The 13,958-nt window shown below is 53.4% G+C and overlaps 6 protein-coding genes across 6 annotated transcripts; 3 read left to right on the top strand and 3 right to left on the bottom strand.

Moving 5' to 3' along the window:
* Window positions 1–137: 137 nt before the first annotated feature.
* On the top strand, window positions 138–2,051 carry BDW74DRAFT_149052 (chaperonin-containing T-complex subunit CCT2). The gene is made up of 4 exons (XM_073723834.1): window positions 138–200; window positions 250–407; window positions 460–1,834; window positions 1,885–2,051. The coding sequence occupies exons 1-4, from the start codon at window positions 198–200 to the stop codon at window positions 1,942–1,944; spliced, it is 1,596 nt and encodes a 531-aa protein (XP_073586105.1). The 5' UTR covers window positions 138–197; the 3' UTR covers window positions 1,945–2,051.
* On the bottom strand, window positions 2,052–4,208 carry BDW74DRAFT_149050 (uncharacterized protein). Its single transcript, XM_073723833.1, has 5 exons — window positions 3,690–4,208; window positions 3,625–3,637; window positions 3,323–3,564; window positions 2,831–3,269; window positions 2,052–2,777 (listed from the first exon to the last, which is right to left on the bottom strand). The coding sequence occupies exons 1-5, from the start codon at window positions 4,169–4,171 to the stop codon at window positions 2,610–2,612; spliced, it is 1,344 nt and encodes a 447-aa protein (XP_073586104.1). The 5' UTR covers window positions 4,172–4,208; the 3' UTR covers window positions 2,052–2,609.
* Window positions 4,209–5,174: 966 nt separating this feature from the next.
* Window positions 5,175–6,759, top strand: BDW74DRAFT_189796 (glycoside hydrolase family 76 protein; the record flags this gene model as incomplete). The annotated part of the gene is made up of 4 exons (XM_073732057.1): window positions 5,175–5,268; window positions 5,321–5,923; window positions 5,992–6,014; window positions 6,065–6,759. 4 exons carry the CDS (start codon window positions 5,175–5,177, stop codon window positions 6,668–6,670), a joined length of 1,326 nt encoding a protein of 441 aa, XP_073586103.1. The 3' UTR covers window positions 6,671–6,759.
* A 510-nt stretch (window positions 6,760–7,269) lies between these two features.
* BDW74DRAFT_176146 (uncharacterized protein) lies at window positions 7,270–10,595 on the top strand (the record flags this gene model as incomplete). Its single annotated transcript, XM_073728532.1, has 2 exons — window positions 7,270–7,514; window positions 7,586–10,595. 2 exons carry the CDS (start codon window positions 7,270–7,272, stop codon window positions 10,593–10,595), a joined length of 3,255 nt encoding a protein of 1,084 aa, XP_073586102.1.
* Window positions 10,596–10,862: 267 nt separating this feature from the next.
* Window positions 10,863–12,079, bottom strand: BDW74DRAFT_176145 (branched-chain amino acid aminotransferase; the record flags this gene model as incomplete). Its single annotated transcript, XM_073728531.1, has 2 exons — window positions 10,863–11,932; window positions 12,004–12,079. The coding sequence occupies 2 exons, from the start codon at window positions 12,077–12,079 to the stop codon at window positions 10,863–10,865; spliced, it is 1,146 nt and encodes a 381-aa protein (XP_073586101.1).
* A 570-nt stretch (window positions 12,080–12,649) lies between these two features.
* On the bottom strand, window positions 12,650–13,798 carry BDW74DRAFT_123706 (uncharacterized protein). The gene has a single exon (XM_073722093.1). It carries the CDS (start codon window positions 13,686–13,688, stop codon window positions 12,771–12,773), a length of 918 nt encoding a protein of 305 aa, XP_073586100.1. The 5' UTR covers window positions 13,689–13,798; the 3' UTR covers window positions 12,650–12,770.
* Between the last annotated feature and the right edge of the window lie 160 nt (window positions 13,799–13,958).

Genomic DNA, 13,958 nt, shown 5'->3' with positions numbered 1-13,958 from the left:
CTGGAATTGGGACGAAACTACAAGGAAAGACCGAGAGGAAGACAGAGGCTCAGGGCGGTCTGGAGCTCGGGCCACATCGCGAACTTTTCTGGGTGTCCCGCATCACTCCAATAATTGTGGCAGACTCTCCGCCTCTTCAGCATCCCTGAGCTACCAATTTTGACCCTCCGGTAGTTCTTTTTCTGACACTTATCACCATGGTACGTCCCTACGGATGCTCTAAACGATTTACATATCTAACAAATCCAGGCATCCTTCGCCAACCCCACGCAGATCTTTGCGGACGATGTTATCGAGGAGAAAGGAGAGAACGCCCGTCTCTCCGCCTTCGTCGGTGCTATCGCCGTCGGAGACCTTGTCAAGAGCACATTAGGTCCGAAGGGAATGGATAAGATTTTACAATCAGCGTCAGTATAGATATGCGGACTGCGGGGTTAGGAGACCACTGACTGTATGCAGGTCCACCGGAGAAATCCTCGTTACGAATGACGGAGCCACCATCCTGAAAGCGATTGCCCTCGATAACGCCGCTGCTAAAGTTCTTGTCAACATCTCCAAGGTCCAGGATGACGAGGTCGGTGATGGCACAACCTCCGTGACGGTATTGGCCGCGGAGCTGTTGCGGGAAGCCGAGAAACTGGTCAACCGCAAGATTCACCCCCAGACTATCATCGAAGGATATCGTATCGCCAGCCGTGCTGCTCTGGACGCCCTCGAGAAGGTTGCTGTTGACCGCAGTGACGACATGGAGAAGTTCCGCAAAGACCTCCACTCGATTGCCCGCACCACCCTCAGCTCCAAGGTCCTGGCCCAGGACCGCGACCAGTTCGCTACTCTTGCCTGCGATGCCGTTCTCCGTCTTCGGGGATCAACCGACCTGAGCCACATCCAGATTATCAAGAAGGCTGGTGGAAAGCTTAGCGACTCTTACCTCGACGAGGGGTTCATCCTCGATAAGAAGATCGGTGTCAACCAACCGAAGCGCCTTGAGAACGCCAAGATTCTCGTTGCAAACACAGCCATGGACACCGACAAGGTGAAGATCTTTGGTGCCCGAGTAAAGGTCGAGTCGACAGGGAAGTTGGCGGAGCTGGAGAAGGCAGAGCGTGAGAAGATGAAGGCCAAGGTTGAGAAGATCAAGTCACACGGCATCAACTGCTTCGTTAACCGACAACTTATCTACAACTGGCCCGAGCAGCTGTTCACCGAGGCCGGTATCATGTCCATCGAGCACGCCGACTTCGACGGCATTGAGCGCCTGGCGCTGGTTACCGGCGGTGAGATCGCCTCAACTTTCGACCACCCCGACCAGGTCAAGCTCGGTTCATGTGACCTCATCGAGGAGGTCATCATCGGTGAAGATACCCTGATCAAGTTCTCCGGCGTGGCCGCTGGCCAGGCCTGCACAATTGTTCTCCGCGGTGCTACGGAGCAGCTTCTCGACGAAGCCGAGCGCTCGCTCCACGATGCTCTGGCCGTGCTGTCTCAAACCGTCAAGGAGCCTCGCGTGACGCTTGGTGGTGGTTGCGCCGAGATGGTTATGTCCAAGGCCGTTGAGCAGGCCGCCCAGAACACCACGGGCAAGAAGCAGCTCGCTGTCGACTCATTCGCACACGCTCTTAAGCAACTCCCCACAATTCTGGCCGACAACGCCGGTCTCGACTCAAGTGACCTTGTTACTCGGCTACGACAGGCCATCAACAACGGCCTGACTAACTCTGGGCTGGATCTGCTTACACCTGGCGGTGGTATTGCCGACATGCGTGAGTTGGGTGTCGTAGAGAGCTACAAGTTGAAGAAGGCTGTTGTGTCATCTGCTTCGGAAGCAGCTGAGGTAAGATCTCGAACAGCCAACATTAGGCCTCCAGACTAACTATTTGCCAGCTTCTCCTCCGCGTGGACAACATCATCCGTGCCGCTCCTCGTCAACGTACCCGGATGTAAATGAGATGAGGTCGAAATAGAGAAAATATCTAATAGAACGAGATGAACAACATTCTGGGTATGAATAGCAGGCCTTCCAGCGTAATTACCATATCATAGATCCGATTTCACGAAATAAAAGCAACAAGCTATTATGTTTCAGTCTCAAGCACACGACCCTACAAACGTATCACTCGGATAACTGCCACATGCAAGGAAGGTACGATGAACGCGGCAGCAGGTCGCTCCTTCCTTGCTATGCCATACCCCATAGCGTACCGAAATAGGAAGGAGCGACTACTGAAAGGGCCGGTCGCACCTTCCTTGCTATAGCATATCTCCCAACGCGCGGAAAAGGAAGGAACGACTGAGCGAGGGGTCAGTCGCGCCTTCCTTGCTATACCGTATTACCTAATCTAACAAAATAGGAAGGACGACTGAGCGAGGTGTTGGTCGCACCTTCCTTGCTATACCATATCTCGTAACTTACCAAATAGAAAGGAACGACTGATTGAAGGGGCCGGTCGCGCCTTCCTTATCCATTGGCTGTACCTTCCTTTTTCGCTGGTCGCACCTTCCTCATATGTGGATGGTTCACGCGCCGAAAGGGCAGGCGCGATGGACTGGTTGTACCTTCCTTGTATAGACTTTGGTAAACCGCTCTTTCCTTAATAAGCTTTCCTCCGCTACAGCCTCTTCTTCAAGTTGATGTCCGCCTTCAACCGTATTGCAGCAGCCAGGCCGGCCGCCGCAAAAGCCAGGGATCCGGCGTAAAATATTGCAGGCCTGTACGCTTTGATTCCACCTTCTTCGCCACCAGAAGCATCGAGGATATATCCTGCGATTGGGGCACCCTGGGAAATCAGTCAGTGAGTATGGGCTCAAGTGAAGGACATGCGGCACTAACAAGCAAGTATCCTCCAGCCCATCCGGTGACAATCATACCCATAGCCACGCTCACTCTGGCTGAGCCAAATACGTTCCCTACAACCGTCGGCATAGTTGAGAAGAACCCGCCATTCGCCATTCCGTTGATGATCACAAAGACCACGAGCGGCCCTATCGAGTCTGAGACGGGCCAGAGCACAAGCATACTCACCGCACTGAGGAGGAGAGACAAGAAGAGCGTGTTGAGCGGCCCTAACGTGTCGCTGAAGAAGCCGCACATGAGACGTCCCAGCGCGGAGGAAAAATTGAAGGCTGCGACTATGCCGGCGCCGACGGACGACTTCATTCCCAATGACGAGGTGTAAAGGGGCAGGAAGAAGGGAGGCACGAAGAGTGGGAATGTGGCGATTGCGCCGGCGAGGAAGAGCAGCGTAAAACGGATGTCGCGGAAGAGTTGCCTGTTCAGAAACTTAGCAACTGACAAGAACTGAGAAGAGCATCGAAGGGCTACCATTCGACGTATGCAGATCGAGGAATCGGTGTCCGCTCCTTGATTAGAAGGGCTGCTGGTATCCCGGTGGCTAGGGTTATTAGCCCGATCGTCCTGAAGGTCCAGGCAAGGCCAGTGTTTTGAACGAGCGCGTCAATGATGAAACTGATAACTGTTCCACCAAGTCCGCCAGCGGCGTAGACTATTCCATTGGCGATGCCGCGCTTGGTTTTGAAGTACTGGGCTGGGGTGACTGAGACGACCTGTAGAAAGGAGCATGCTGTTAAAATTGCAGAACTTCCAGCACTCTTAGGAGATCTCACCATGAAACATAGACTGCAAACCAGAAAGTCAGCGCCGCTCTCGATGACAATATCGGAAGCCATACCTAATCCCAACCCCCATAACAGCCCCAGCCGTCACAAACAAGCCGCCAATACTCTTCAGCGCAAACCCACTAAGGATCTCACCAACTCCCAAAAACACAACCCCCAGCACACCACAAACACGAGTCCCAAACTTCCGAATCAGCGTCGCATTTAAAATGCCCAAGAACGAGATACAGGCGACAGCAAGCGAGCCCACGAAAGCAAGCGTCGACGCAGACGAAACACCCTCTTTGACGAGCGCAGCCTGCAAGATCCCCCAGCTATAGGACGTCCCAACAAACCACCAGGTCAGAACAGCGCAGCCGCCTACTGCAACCCACCCGTACCCACCGTCTGGGACTTGGGAGTCTGCTTCGCGGGATGCCTGCATCATGTCTTGTGTTCTGGGTTCGGAGGGTCCGGTACGGTGTAGGCGCTCGCCTGCTCGTGTCATTGAAGACAGCTCCACTGATGTAGCCGATGACTGTGTCTGGCTTGTCATTGCGATGTGATGTCAGGTAGAAAAAGGTCTAAGGCTGGGTGATGATGGTGAGGAGCATGATGGTAGAAGGGCGAACCGGCCGTCTTTATCGTTTGCGGCCGGGGTGGTGGGGCCTATCTGTCGTAGGGCGTGGTGCTTACTGAGAGTTGACTTTATTGTTCTCTCGATTTCCAGCAGAAGCCTATTAGATGGTTTTTGGTATGCTATAGGGTAGAATAGGATTATTAGTCTCAGAAATTTAGGTCTCGATCGAGAATACTAGCACTAAGCGGTCCTTCTTGTTAGGTGGATCTGCGTGTAGCCCTAACGTGCCTGATGGCCACATAGGGGTAGTGATCCGTCCAGGAGCAGGCTACGTTTTTAGAATGCAGCCTTGTATATATAAAGCTCTGCAATCACATGAAGGAATTGAGATATCGGAGCAGTATTCCGTGCCAGCTATCCATCAGTGTAGTCAACCATCACATACCCTGGCTCTTGGCCCTAGTAGTTACCATCGATCATCTAGTCTACCCTGTGCATCACCGCAACAAGTTTTCGATTGACCGATGCATCTCCAATCTAAATATCGGATGCCTCCTACCTACCATTACCGTAGCGGAGTTGAGTTTCCAATCCCCGAAATGACTAGGCCAGTCTGGGGCCCCGCTACATGGAGACAACAATTCCGGACCCTAAGGTCAGCAGCATGGACCAATGTGCGATTCGCCAGGTGACTTTAGCTTTCGCAAGGCTTTTCCGTTGGAGTCTGGACTATGGAGTTATGGGCCACTTGACTCACCGTTTCTCTTGTCCTTATTTTCTTCTGGACATCCGCTCTCTCCCTGGAAATCCATAGGCATTGTCAATCAGGCAAGCAAGAGCAGAGTCCTCGACTCAGAGCTCCATCTGAGACACCCACCAAGAGACAATCCGGAACGCTACTGAGACTTGTCGACTCGGCACATTCGGAACGCGATCTCACGGCTTTCCTCTGCCCACGCAAAGATTGTCTTTAGTCCAGATGCAGCTTCGTAATTGGCTGCCGGCCGCGCTGGTAGTTCTTCTCGTTAGCAGAGGTAGGGTGTCTGCTCTAGATCTTGATATCGAAGATGAAGGTAAGCTATCATCCGCTCGACATAGCGGCTGACTGATATTGATCGCGTTTAGCATCCATCAAGAACGCAGCTAGGAAGATGGCGTTTCAAATGATGAGCGAATACCACGGCGACGAACCGGGCCAGGTCCCAGGACTGATTCTCGAGTCTTGGTGGGAAGGCGGCGCGATGTTCATGACCCTCATCCAATACTGGTATTGGACGGGAGATACAACGTATAACGATATCGTACGGGAGGGCATGCTCCACCAGCAGGGTCAAAACGACTTCTTCCCAAGCATTTACGGCCACTTCCTCGGGAACGACGACCAGATGTTCTGGGGTCTTGCCGCCATGACTGCCGCGGAGCTGAACTTCCCTGAAGAAGAGGATCAACCGTCGTGGGTGTCTCTCGCACAGGGAGTTTTCAATACTCAGGTTCCCAGGTGGGATGAGACGGCTTGTGGGGGTGGAATGCGCTGGCAGATCTGGCCGTTTGAAGCCGGATATACCATGAAGAATGCCATTTCGAATGGTGGCCTGTTTCAGCTTGCTGCGCGGTTGGCTCGGTATACCAACAACGACACTTATTTTCAGTGGGCGGAGAAGATCTGGGACTGGAGCGCTACCACGCCGCTGCTCAAGTCGGATGATTGGACGATTGCTGATTCAACCAGTATGGAGAATGACTGCGGGACCACGGTGACCAGCAATGGACTTATAATTATGGCACCTATATTGGAGGCGCTGCGTACATGTACAACACGGTAAGTCCGTCTGAGCTCCCTTGCGACTGAAGTGACTGATTGTGGAAAAGACCAACGGCGGCCAGAAATGGAAAGCAGGAATCGACGGTTTGCTTGCAACGACCGGGAAGGTATTCTTCGCGAAAGGTGTCATGTCCGAGATCTGGTGCGAACAGACAATGACCTGTGACCGCAACGAAGACATGTTCAAGGGCTTCCTTTCATCCTGGCTGACGTCCACGGCCATCATTGCCCCATATACAGCTAGCGAGATCATCCCCAGAATCCAACGGTCTGCACTCGGCACGGCGCAGCAATGCCTAGATGGACAAAGCTGCGGATGCCGGTGGCATCAAGAAGAGTGGGATGGCAGTGCAACGATGCAGTCCGACATGAGCGCCCTAAGCGTGTTCTCGTCGGCCATGGCAATCTTCAGAGCCGATGCAAAGCCATTGACCATTGCCACTGGGGCTATCAGCAAGAGCAACCCCGCAGCTGGTAGCAAAGAGGATGCGCTGCCATTCAAAACGCATCCTGTCAGGACTGGTGACCGTGTTGGCGCGGCATTTGCGACGGTTTTGTTCGTTGTTTTGTGGATGGTTGGGTTTATCTGGTTGCTTGACCCAAGAGAGTGCATTCGAAGTTGTTTTGCTGCTGAATCTGATGCCATTGTATAGATGAAGATTCAATTATTTGACTTTGACCCCCTTTCTTTGCTTTTTTCCTCTTGGTTTTTGGTGTTTGAGCATTCAGCAAGGCGCTGGTGGTTGCTATCTAGCGTTGTCGCAAGTAACCCTTTTCTGAGATATACCATCATTGACCATCCTTGATTTGATTGAAAGATAATGATCATGTAAAGGAGTTTAATTGAACTCATTGACAGGTGATTCCAATTGCTCTAGTTGTTGTAGTTACAAAAAAGCAATGGCGTCGGCGGTGAAAGCAAACGAGCGCGTCTTCCCAAATCCCGCGTCGAGATTCTTCAATCTATCAACTCGACTGACGCTGACATTGTCGGGCTCAGTTTTGGGGTGGCTGCAACAGAGAGCTGTGGTGGGCAGTATAAGAAACCGACAATTCCCTCGCTGCCTTATCATCGTGTCTTCCGCGCAGTGTTACTCCATCGTTGCTCCTCAACATTTTTCTCTTCCTCCGCAACTCCCCATCTCCAACACAAGCAACTTGCCACGACCTCTCCACGAATTGATTATGCTCTCTACGCGTTGATTTTAGCAAAGCGACAAATTTCCAAGTTCTCAACCCTCTGTTTACGAACATGGTTTTCCTACGCCTTACTGTCAAGGTCTTCCCCCCAGACCAAGCTCAGCCCTCCAACTCCTTCTCATTCCGCTCGTTGCTGGGCGATCGCGAACGCGACGATGCGAGTCGCACTTCGGCTGGCTCCACGGCCGGAAAGCCGGCAAGCTTTTTAATCGTGTTGGAGAACCCCGATGATGTTACGCTTGGTGGATTGGCGGGGATGATACGGGAGAAATGGAGAAAGCTGAGGCCTGGTGTCGCGTGAGTGTTACGCTCCATCTTTGCGGTTTGCTTGTCTATGGATTCAATGCGCTAACTAGTGACATAATCAGACCCCTTGCGATCAAGAAACTTCTCGACGATGACCATGAAGCCGACGACCTCGATACCGATATGACTGTCGCGGATGTGTTTGTGGACAAGGGAAAAGCGCTCTCCGATGGACATGACCAGAGAAGGACCGTCCGTGTTATTCAAAAACCAGTTGGAGGCAGAGAGTCGCCTGTGCGATATCCGTCTGTTGCTCAAGACTGGGATGCCGCGGCGGAACACTACGAGATCCAACGCCAGAAGCAGCAAAGACAGGAAGCTGAGCGTGCTGTCAACAAGCTTGGGGCTATCACAGAAGAATCTGGACGAGGCTTTGAATCAGCATCACCGGTCGATGCGAATGGCTGGGCGGATTACACCCCTAATCGCACCCACCGCAGAGATATTCCCGTCTCCTCTGTTGAAAAGGACCTTGAAATTCCTGGCTCGCCATCTCAGCAGTCTCAGCCAGTTGCGAAGTCGCCAACCCCACAAACTACCCAAGATCTCGAGGCAGAGGAGTCGGGTGCTCCTCAGGGCCACCGTGTGGGGAGTGAGGAGCTCGGTGATTCTCCTCGATCGTCCCGCGCGACAACACCGAGAAAGAAATCCACCCCCAGGCGTGACTCAATACATAGCCAGGGCTCTCTCAATCGTTCTGGCACCGGCGGTTCCATCAATGCTGATTCTCCTGCGCTTCAATTGGCGCGCGAACACACACATTCAGTGTCTCCGCAGAAGAGGCCTGCCACAGAGGTGACAAATCCGGATCCTATCGTCTTGGACCAGGAAACAGAAAGCCCATTTGAGTCTGAATCTGACGATAAGGATAACGAAGATCAAGAAGTGCACGATAAAGATGGCGATACTACAATGCGCGAACCCACCCCGAAAAGGAAGTCAGAATCTCCAGTGGCAACCAAGAAGCCTGCTGAGGCACATATAGCTGATCCTGAGGCGGCTGGTGGTGTTCAATCTCGTAAACGGAAAAATAGTACTGATCATCTCCCGCCTAGCAAGGAGCCGCGCCTGAGTGGAACCACGCCTCCTCCCACAATAAACGGGGCGAGACGGAATAGCGAAGTGCTGTCCCCAGGAACCCCGAGGTTCAGCCCATCGGGGCGACGATTGGGCGGTACAGCGTCGTTTACTGGAGTCGCGCGCCGCCTCAGCTTCACGGACCGGACGTCAGAGTCGCCTGTTAAAGGATTGGGACTGGGTATTACGGGGAGCCCGTCCAAAAATCCGCCACCGGTTGTTGATCTCTCACAGGATCCTACGAAATCGGCTGAAACAATCACCCAGAGCACCCCGAAGCCAATGAGCGCCCCTACAGCCCGGCGGGGTTCTCTGTCGCAGAACGTCTCGACGCCGACCATACAACAGACCCCAGCCGATAAGGTCAAGAATCTGCATTCAGCTCTGCGAAAGGATGTTTTCACAAGTTCCGTCCGGCGTTCTGTTTCATTCGCAGAAGACGATGATGCTCCTGCCCCGAGTTCGCAGCCGGTGCCAACATCAACACCCAGTGGTGCGGCCAAACCCCCCAATAGCACACCGGCTTCTCAGACACCTAGCTCTGAAAAAAGACGATCTAGCGGCTCAATGGTCTTTCCTCCTGGATACTCTATGGAACGCATAGCTCAGTATGAACGGGAAGCAGAGGCGAAATTAGAACGCCAGAAGAAGGAGAAAGCTGAGTTTGAGGAGAAGATAAAGGCTGCTGAGAAGGACAATTCGAACCCGGAGTACCTTAACATACTCAAACTCACATACAAGACGTGGCAAAGGTCTCTCGACGGTGCCACTCAAATTCGCAAGGCGGCTATAAAGCCACTCGAGAATCTGCAAGCCGAACTAAAGAAAATGGAAGAGTCCATGAACAAGCAGTCGGCTCAGGGCAAGGGCAAGAATTCACGGGCCTCGAGGCCTGCCGTGTCTCAGCAGACACTTAAGAATGATACTCTAACCTCAAAACATACCTCGAAAGAAAGCAAGAAGTCACCAGTCTCAAACGCGTCGGGCTGGAACGCAGTCAACGCCAAAGCTCATCCAACCCACGCAAAGTCAGCTACACCTATTGCAAACGGGACTAGTCCAAAGCCTTCTTCCAAGGGTCTTCCTAAGGAACCTATCGCGCGCACGGTGGCCACCAGAACGTTGTCAAAACCATCCAAACCCACTCCTTTGCAGTCCCAGAACTCTACGTCGGACGAGCTCGAACTGCCTGCTATGAAGGTGCAAGCCCGCGCCACTGCCAACGCTAACAAGCAGTCCTCTCCTGAAGAGCCGATTGAGGTATCTTCTTCGTCAGAGTCAGAGGAGTCATCCGAAGAAGAAGCCTCTGCCGACGAAAAGTCAGAGGATCTATCCAAAGAAGAGGCCTCCGCTGACGAAACTTCCTCCGAGGGCTCCTCATCGGACTCGGACTCGGACTCAGACTCAGACTCGGACTCGGACTCGGAACTCGAGACCGAGAACAAGAAGTCCGCTTCTCCAGCCAAATCGTTAGCATCAAAGGCCTCGCAACAGTCCGAGGCCGCCTCCCCTCCTTCCGCTCAGCGACTCAAATCCGCGGCCCTATCTTCCCAACAAGCCTCCCAGACCCAGTCACAGCCTCAGTCACAGTCCGAATACTGGCCTATGCCCAAACCTTCCCGACTCTCGTCCAGCCAACCTTCCTCCAATCGCCCCTCGCTGAAAAACATGAAAACGGTCGCAAGGCAATCGTACGAGGCAGCAGCCGCAAAGTCCGCGCCTGCCAAGCGGAGCGCGAATATCCAGCCACGAAAAGGTGTCTTTTCGCCTCCGGATAGCGACTCGGAGGAGACAGAGAGCGAAAGCGAGAGTGATAGTGAGGAGAGCAGTAGTGATGAGAGCGATAGCGATAAAGAGAGTGACAAGGAGAACCAGGAGAAGGAAAACGCGAAGGAGCGCAGCCCTAGTCCTGCTAGTGTAGGGGATGCTGGGGATATCATGTCGTCTGGCAGGGTCCAGAAATTGAGGCCTGCGCGTGTTGGAAGTCGCAGTTGAATCGCCGATGATATCTACCTCGGGCTTCTGCATCTTCTGGGTGTAGCGGGAAGATAATACTGACTACCGGAACGACATAAGTCTTGTCGGAGTTGATGGAAATCCGTTGTCTTCCTTTCTGGGGGTTGGAATGATGGATGTGTCTAAGTTCGGAATGCCTCATCCACTTTGTATGTATTATAGGACACTAAGTAGCGTCGTATGACTGGATCATGATAGCACTTTTAATGTACCAATTCGAATGCAACTGGATACAACTTTCTTGACTCAAGGGACCTCAATCCCATCTTCTTCCTTCTCTCCAGCAGCACTCACCCACTCCACCCGCGGCTCCTTGACAACACGATTCCATCCCAAGTTCTCCTCAATCTTTCCCAGCTGGATGCCTTTCAAGGTAGTCAAAAGCTTGACACAGACCTCACCGCCCCCTGCGCCCTCACCACCACACTCAAACTCAAACTTATCACCCGTCGAGCGCCTCGTGATACTCCGAATAGGCACCAACGCCGCCGCCGTACCCGCAGCCATCACCTCCTCAAACTCACTCAGCTCCTCATACGGAATCCGCCGCTTCTCAACCTCATACCCGAACCAGCGCTGCCCGATCTCGCACACAGACGCCGCAGTCACACTGTCAATGACATTGGGGCTATCCGGCTGGACCAGCGTGATCTTTCCAGACACCTTGTCCTTCTTCACGGCAATCATCGCGCTCGTCGAGAACTCGTCGATGTCCGACCGAGTCCGGCTATCGAGGTGCAGCGTGATCCCGAATCCCTCGGCATGCGCCTTCGCGCTGTGTCGTAGCACAGGCGCATAGTTTCCGCCGACCTTTGCACTCCCTGTGCCCTCTGGCGCGGCGCGGTCAAAGTCTTCGAGGATCAATGCGTCAACGGCATGCACACCGTGGTATACACCCGTCGGCATGACAAACACGACGAATGTATACTCCTCCGGCGGCGAGAGACCCAACTGCGCACTCGACCCGAAGATAAGAGGGCGGATGTACATCGCAGCTCCGGTCTCATGCGGCGGAACGAATCCCGCGTTCGCGCCAACAGCCAGTTCAACGGCTTCAATGAACAATTGCTCCGGGACGGCTGGGATAGAGATAAACGATGCCGAGCGCTGCATGCGTGCTGCGTTACGGTCAGGTCGGAAGATCGTGATCTTGTTGTCGTTTGGGTGCCGGAACGCCTTGAGCCCTTCGTATGCCTGTTGGCCGTAGTTTAGGCCTGGCGCCATCCCGTGGATGGGGAGGTAGGGCGATGTCACGAGTCTCGGGGGAGACCATGTCTTTGTGGCGGCTGTGTAGTGGGACTCGACGTGGCCGTTGACTATGAGGTTTTGTTAGCTGGTGTTCATTAAGTTGTTTGCTTGGAGGGGTATGGAGAGGTAATTAGAGTACCTTCGCGGACTTTGAAGCCGACGTTGCTCCAGTCGATTGTGTCGACTGGAGGGGGAGGGAAGGATTGGGATGCCATTGTGTGGTTTGGAAAGTGGAATTGGTGTTGTTGAGAAAGAAAAGAGGAAGGGAGAGCTGGGAGAAGTAGAAGAAAAGTTCAGCTGGGACGCCGAAGTCGGCCTTACGAGTGATGCTGTCAGGGATGAGTCAGGCTGCAACAACCGCAATGTCTTGGAGTTTGGAGCAATTGGGACGATAGATTATATCATCGCATATGACATGCTAAGAAAAAGAAATTATATCCAGTATCTTCACAAGTTGTATCCATACTACCCCATATTGTGGGGAAGTAGCTACTATGTGGGCTCCGTCAAAACTCCGGGTGCGGCGGTGCGCCCACTGCCGGGCTTGGATCGGAGATCTGACACCTCCCAGGCTCCCACGATTCACTCCCTGCTCCATCAGACCCAAACAACGCCCTGTCTTTCACTGTCGGTCGGAGAGCCATCAGGATTTCCATGTTTCTGATGAAATCTACGGATCCCGAGCGGCTTGGGTCATCAAGGGCGTAGCCGTCAACTTTTGTTCGCTAGTCGAGTTGTAGTGCGGGCCTCATACACAGATAAGGATTACACTGGCCTAGAAACGACATCCCGAGGTGGAGAGTGTTGCAACTTTGATTTGCAGTTGCGCATGTCTCATATGATCATATCGTATACCCAGTTTCTCTTGAGTTATTTGGTTCCATTGCGATCAACAATGGCAATTCGTCACCCTGCATCAACCGGCGCAGGCCTCTTCGACGCGTGTCTCTCCATCCCGTGCAGCTCATTCTCGAGCAAACATATCCCGTTCAGCCGGCTATCACAAGCTGAAGAAGAGGGGACTGTCTCGAATGGCCCCGAGGCCGCCGAAGATCCCCCCTGAGCGATCTGCACCAGGCGCCCCAACACCGCATATTCCAGCTTGAGCTTGATGCTATAAGCCACTGGTTTGAACATGACTTGGACAGCATAGAACCCGGCGTATTCAACTATGACGACAACAACGTCGATAATCAGGACGACCACGTTCATGGCGAGCAGTTGGGCGAGAATCCGGTGGTGGCGACGCTCCGGTCGCAAGCGGAGCAGTTTGGCCGTTTCCCAAACATATATTCCCGACAGGATCGCTTCCTGGATGGAGAACCCAACCAATTGTATTCTTTCCGCAATGCCATATCCGACGTTGAAGGTGTGCGCTATGTTTTCGTTCAGGGAGACGGTGCCGTAGAGGAGGACGGTGGTGGGGATGTGGAGGATTATCGCGTCGACGATGATGAGGACTAGGAGACCGTTCAAGAGCCGCGTGTTATGGACGACAAAGTTCAGCCGCGACCACAGAACTAGCGAATGACCTGTTACCGTGCCACACCATCCGATGATGACAAGGGTGATGGCAGCGAAGCGCGAGACTTCGGGCCGGAAGAAGAGGATGATATATCCGCTGGTGTTCGGGATCAGGCTGGTCGATGCGATGAGCAAGCACCAGAAGTAAAGACTTCCGCGACGCTTGAAAGTCGCCAAGCAGAGAATGATCAACTCAATCGCATTGTAGTAGATGAGAGTCGCAAAGGAGGCGAGCACAACAGTGACAACAGAGTCATGGTCAATGCCGTGAACGCCGGGGAGCGCAAGTTCGGGCGACATGGGCGGACAATGACATTCTCCAATCGAGCACTGAAGAAGTGAACAAAGAAAGGCAAAGGCGACGATCTGCTATTTAACTGCGCCCCTGGCCTCGTGGGCCGTGGCCCCGTGAGCTTTGCTTTGGCATGTTGACGGGTTTCCCCTTCTCCCCAGAGATCGGCGCACCCTGAGCCACTGTTACTGCACTATTGGATCTAGATCGTCCCACAGGCCAACCACGATGATTCCTCAGTGGCAGATTGCGTGGAACTGGGGTTTTGATTACCCCAT

Source organism: Aspergillus multicolor (assembly GCF_047715735.1).
Source record: "Aspergillus multicolor strain CBS 133.54 unplaced genomic scaffold BDW74scaffold_6, whole genome shotgun sequence".
In the NCBI taxonomy this organism is placed as follows: Eukaryota; Fungi; Ascomycota; class Eurotiomycetes; order Eurotiales; family Aspergillaceae; genus Aspergillus; species Aspergillus multicolor.
This window is presented reverse-complemented; position numbering and strand designations above follow the sequence as displayed.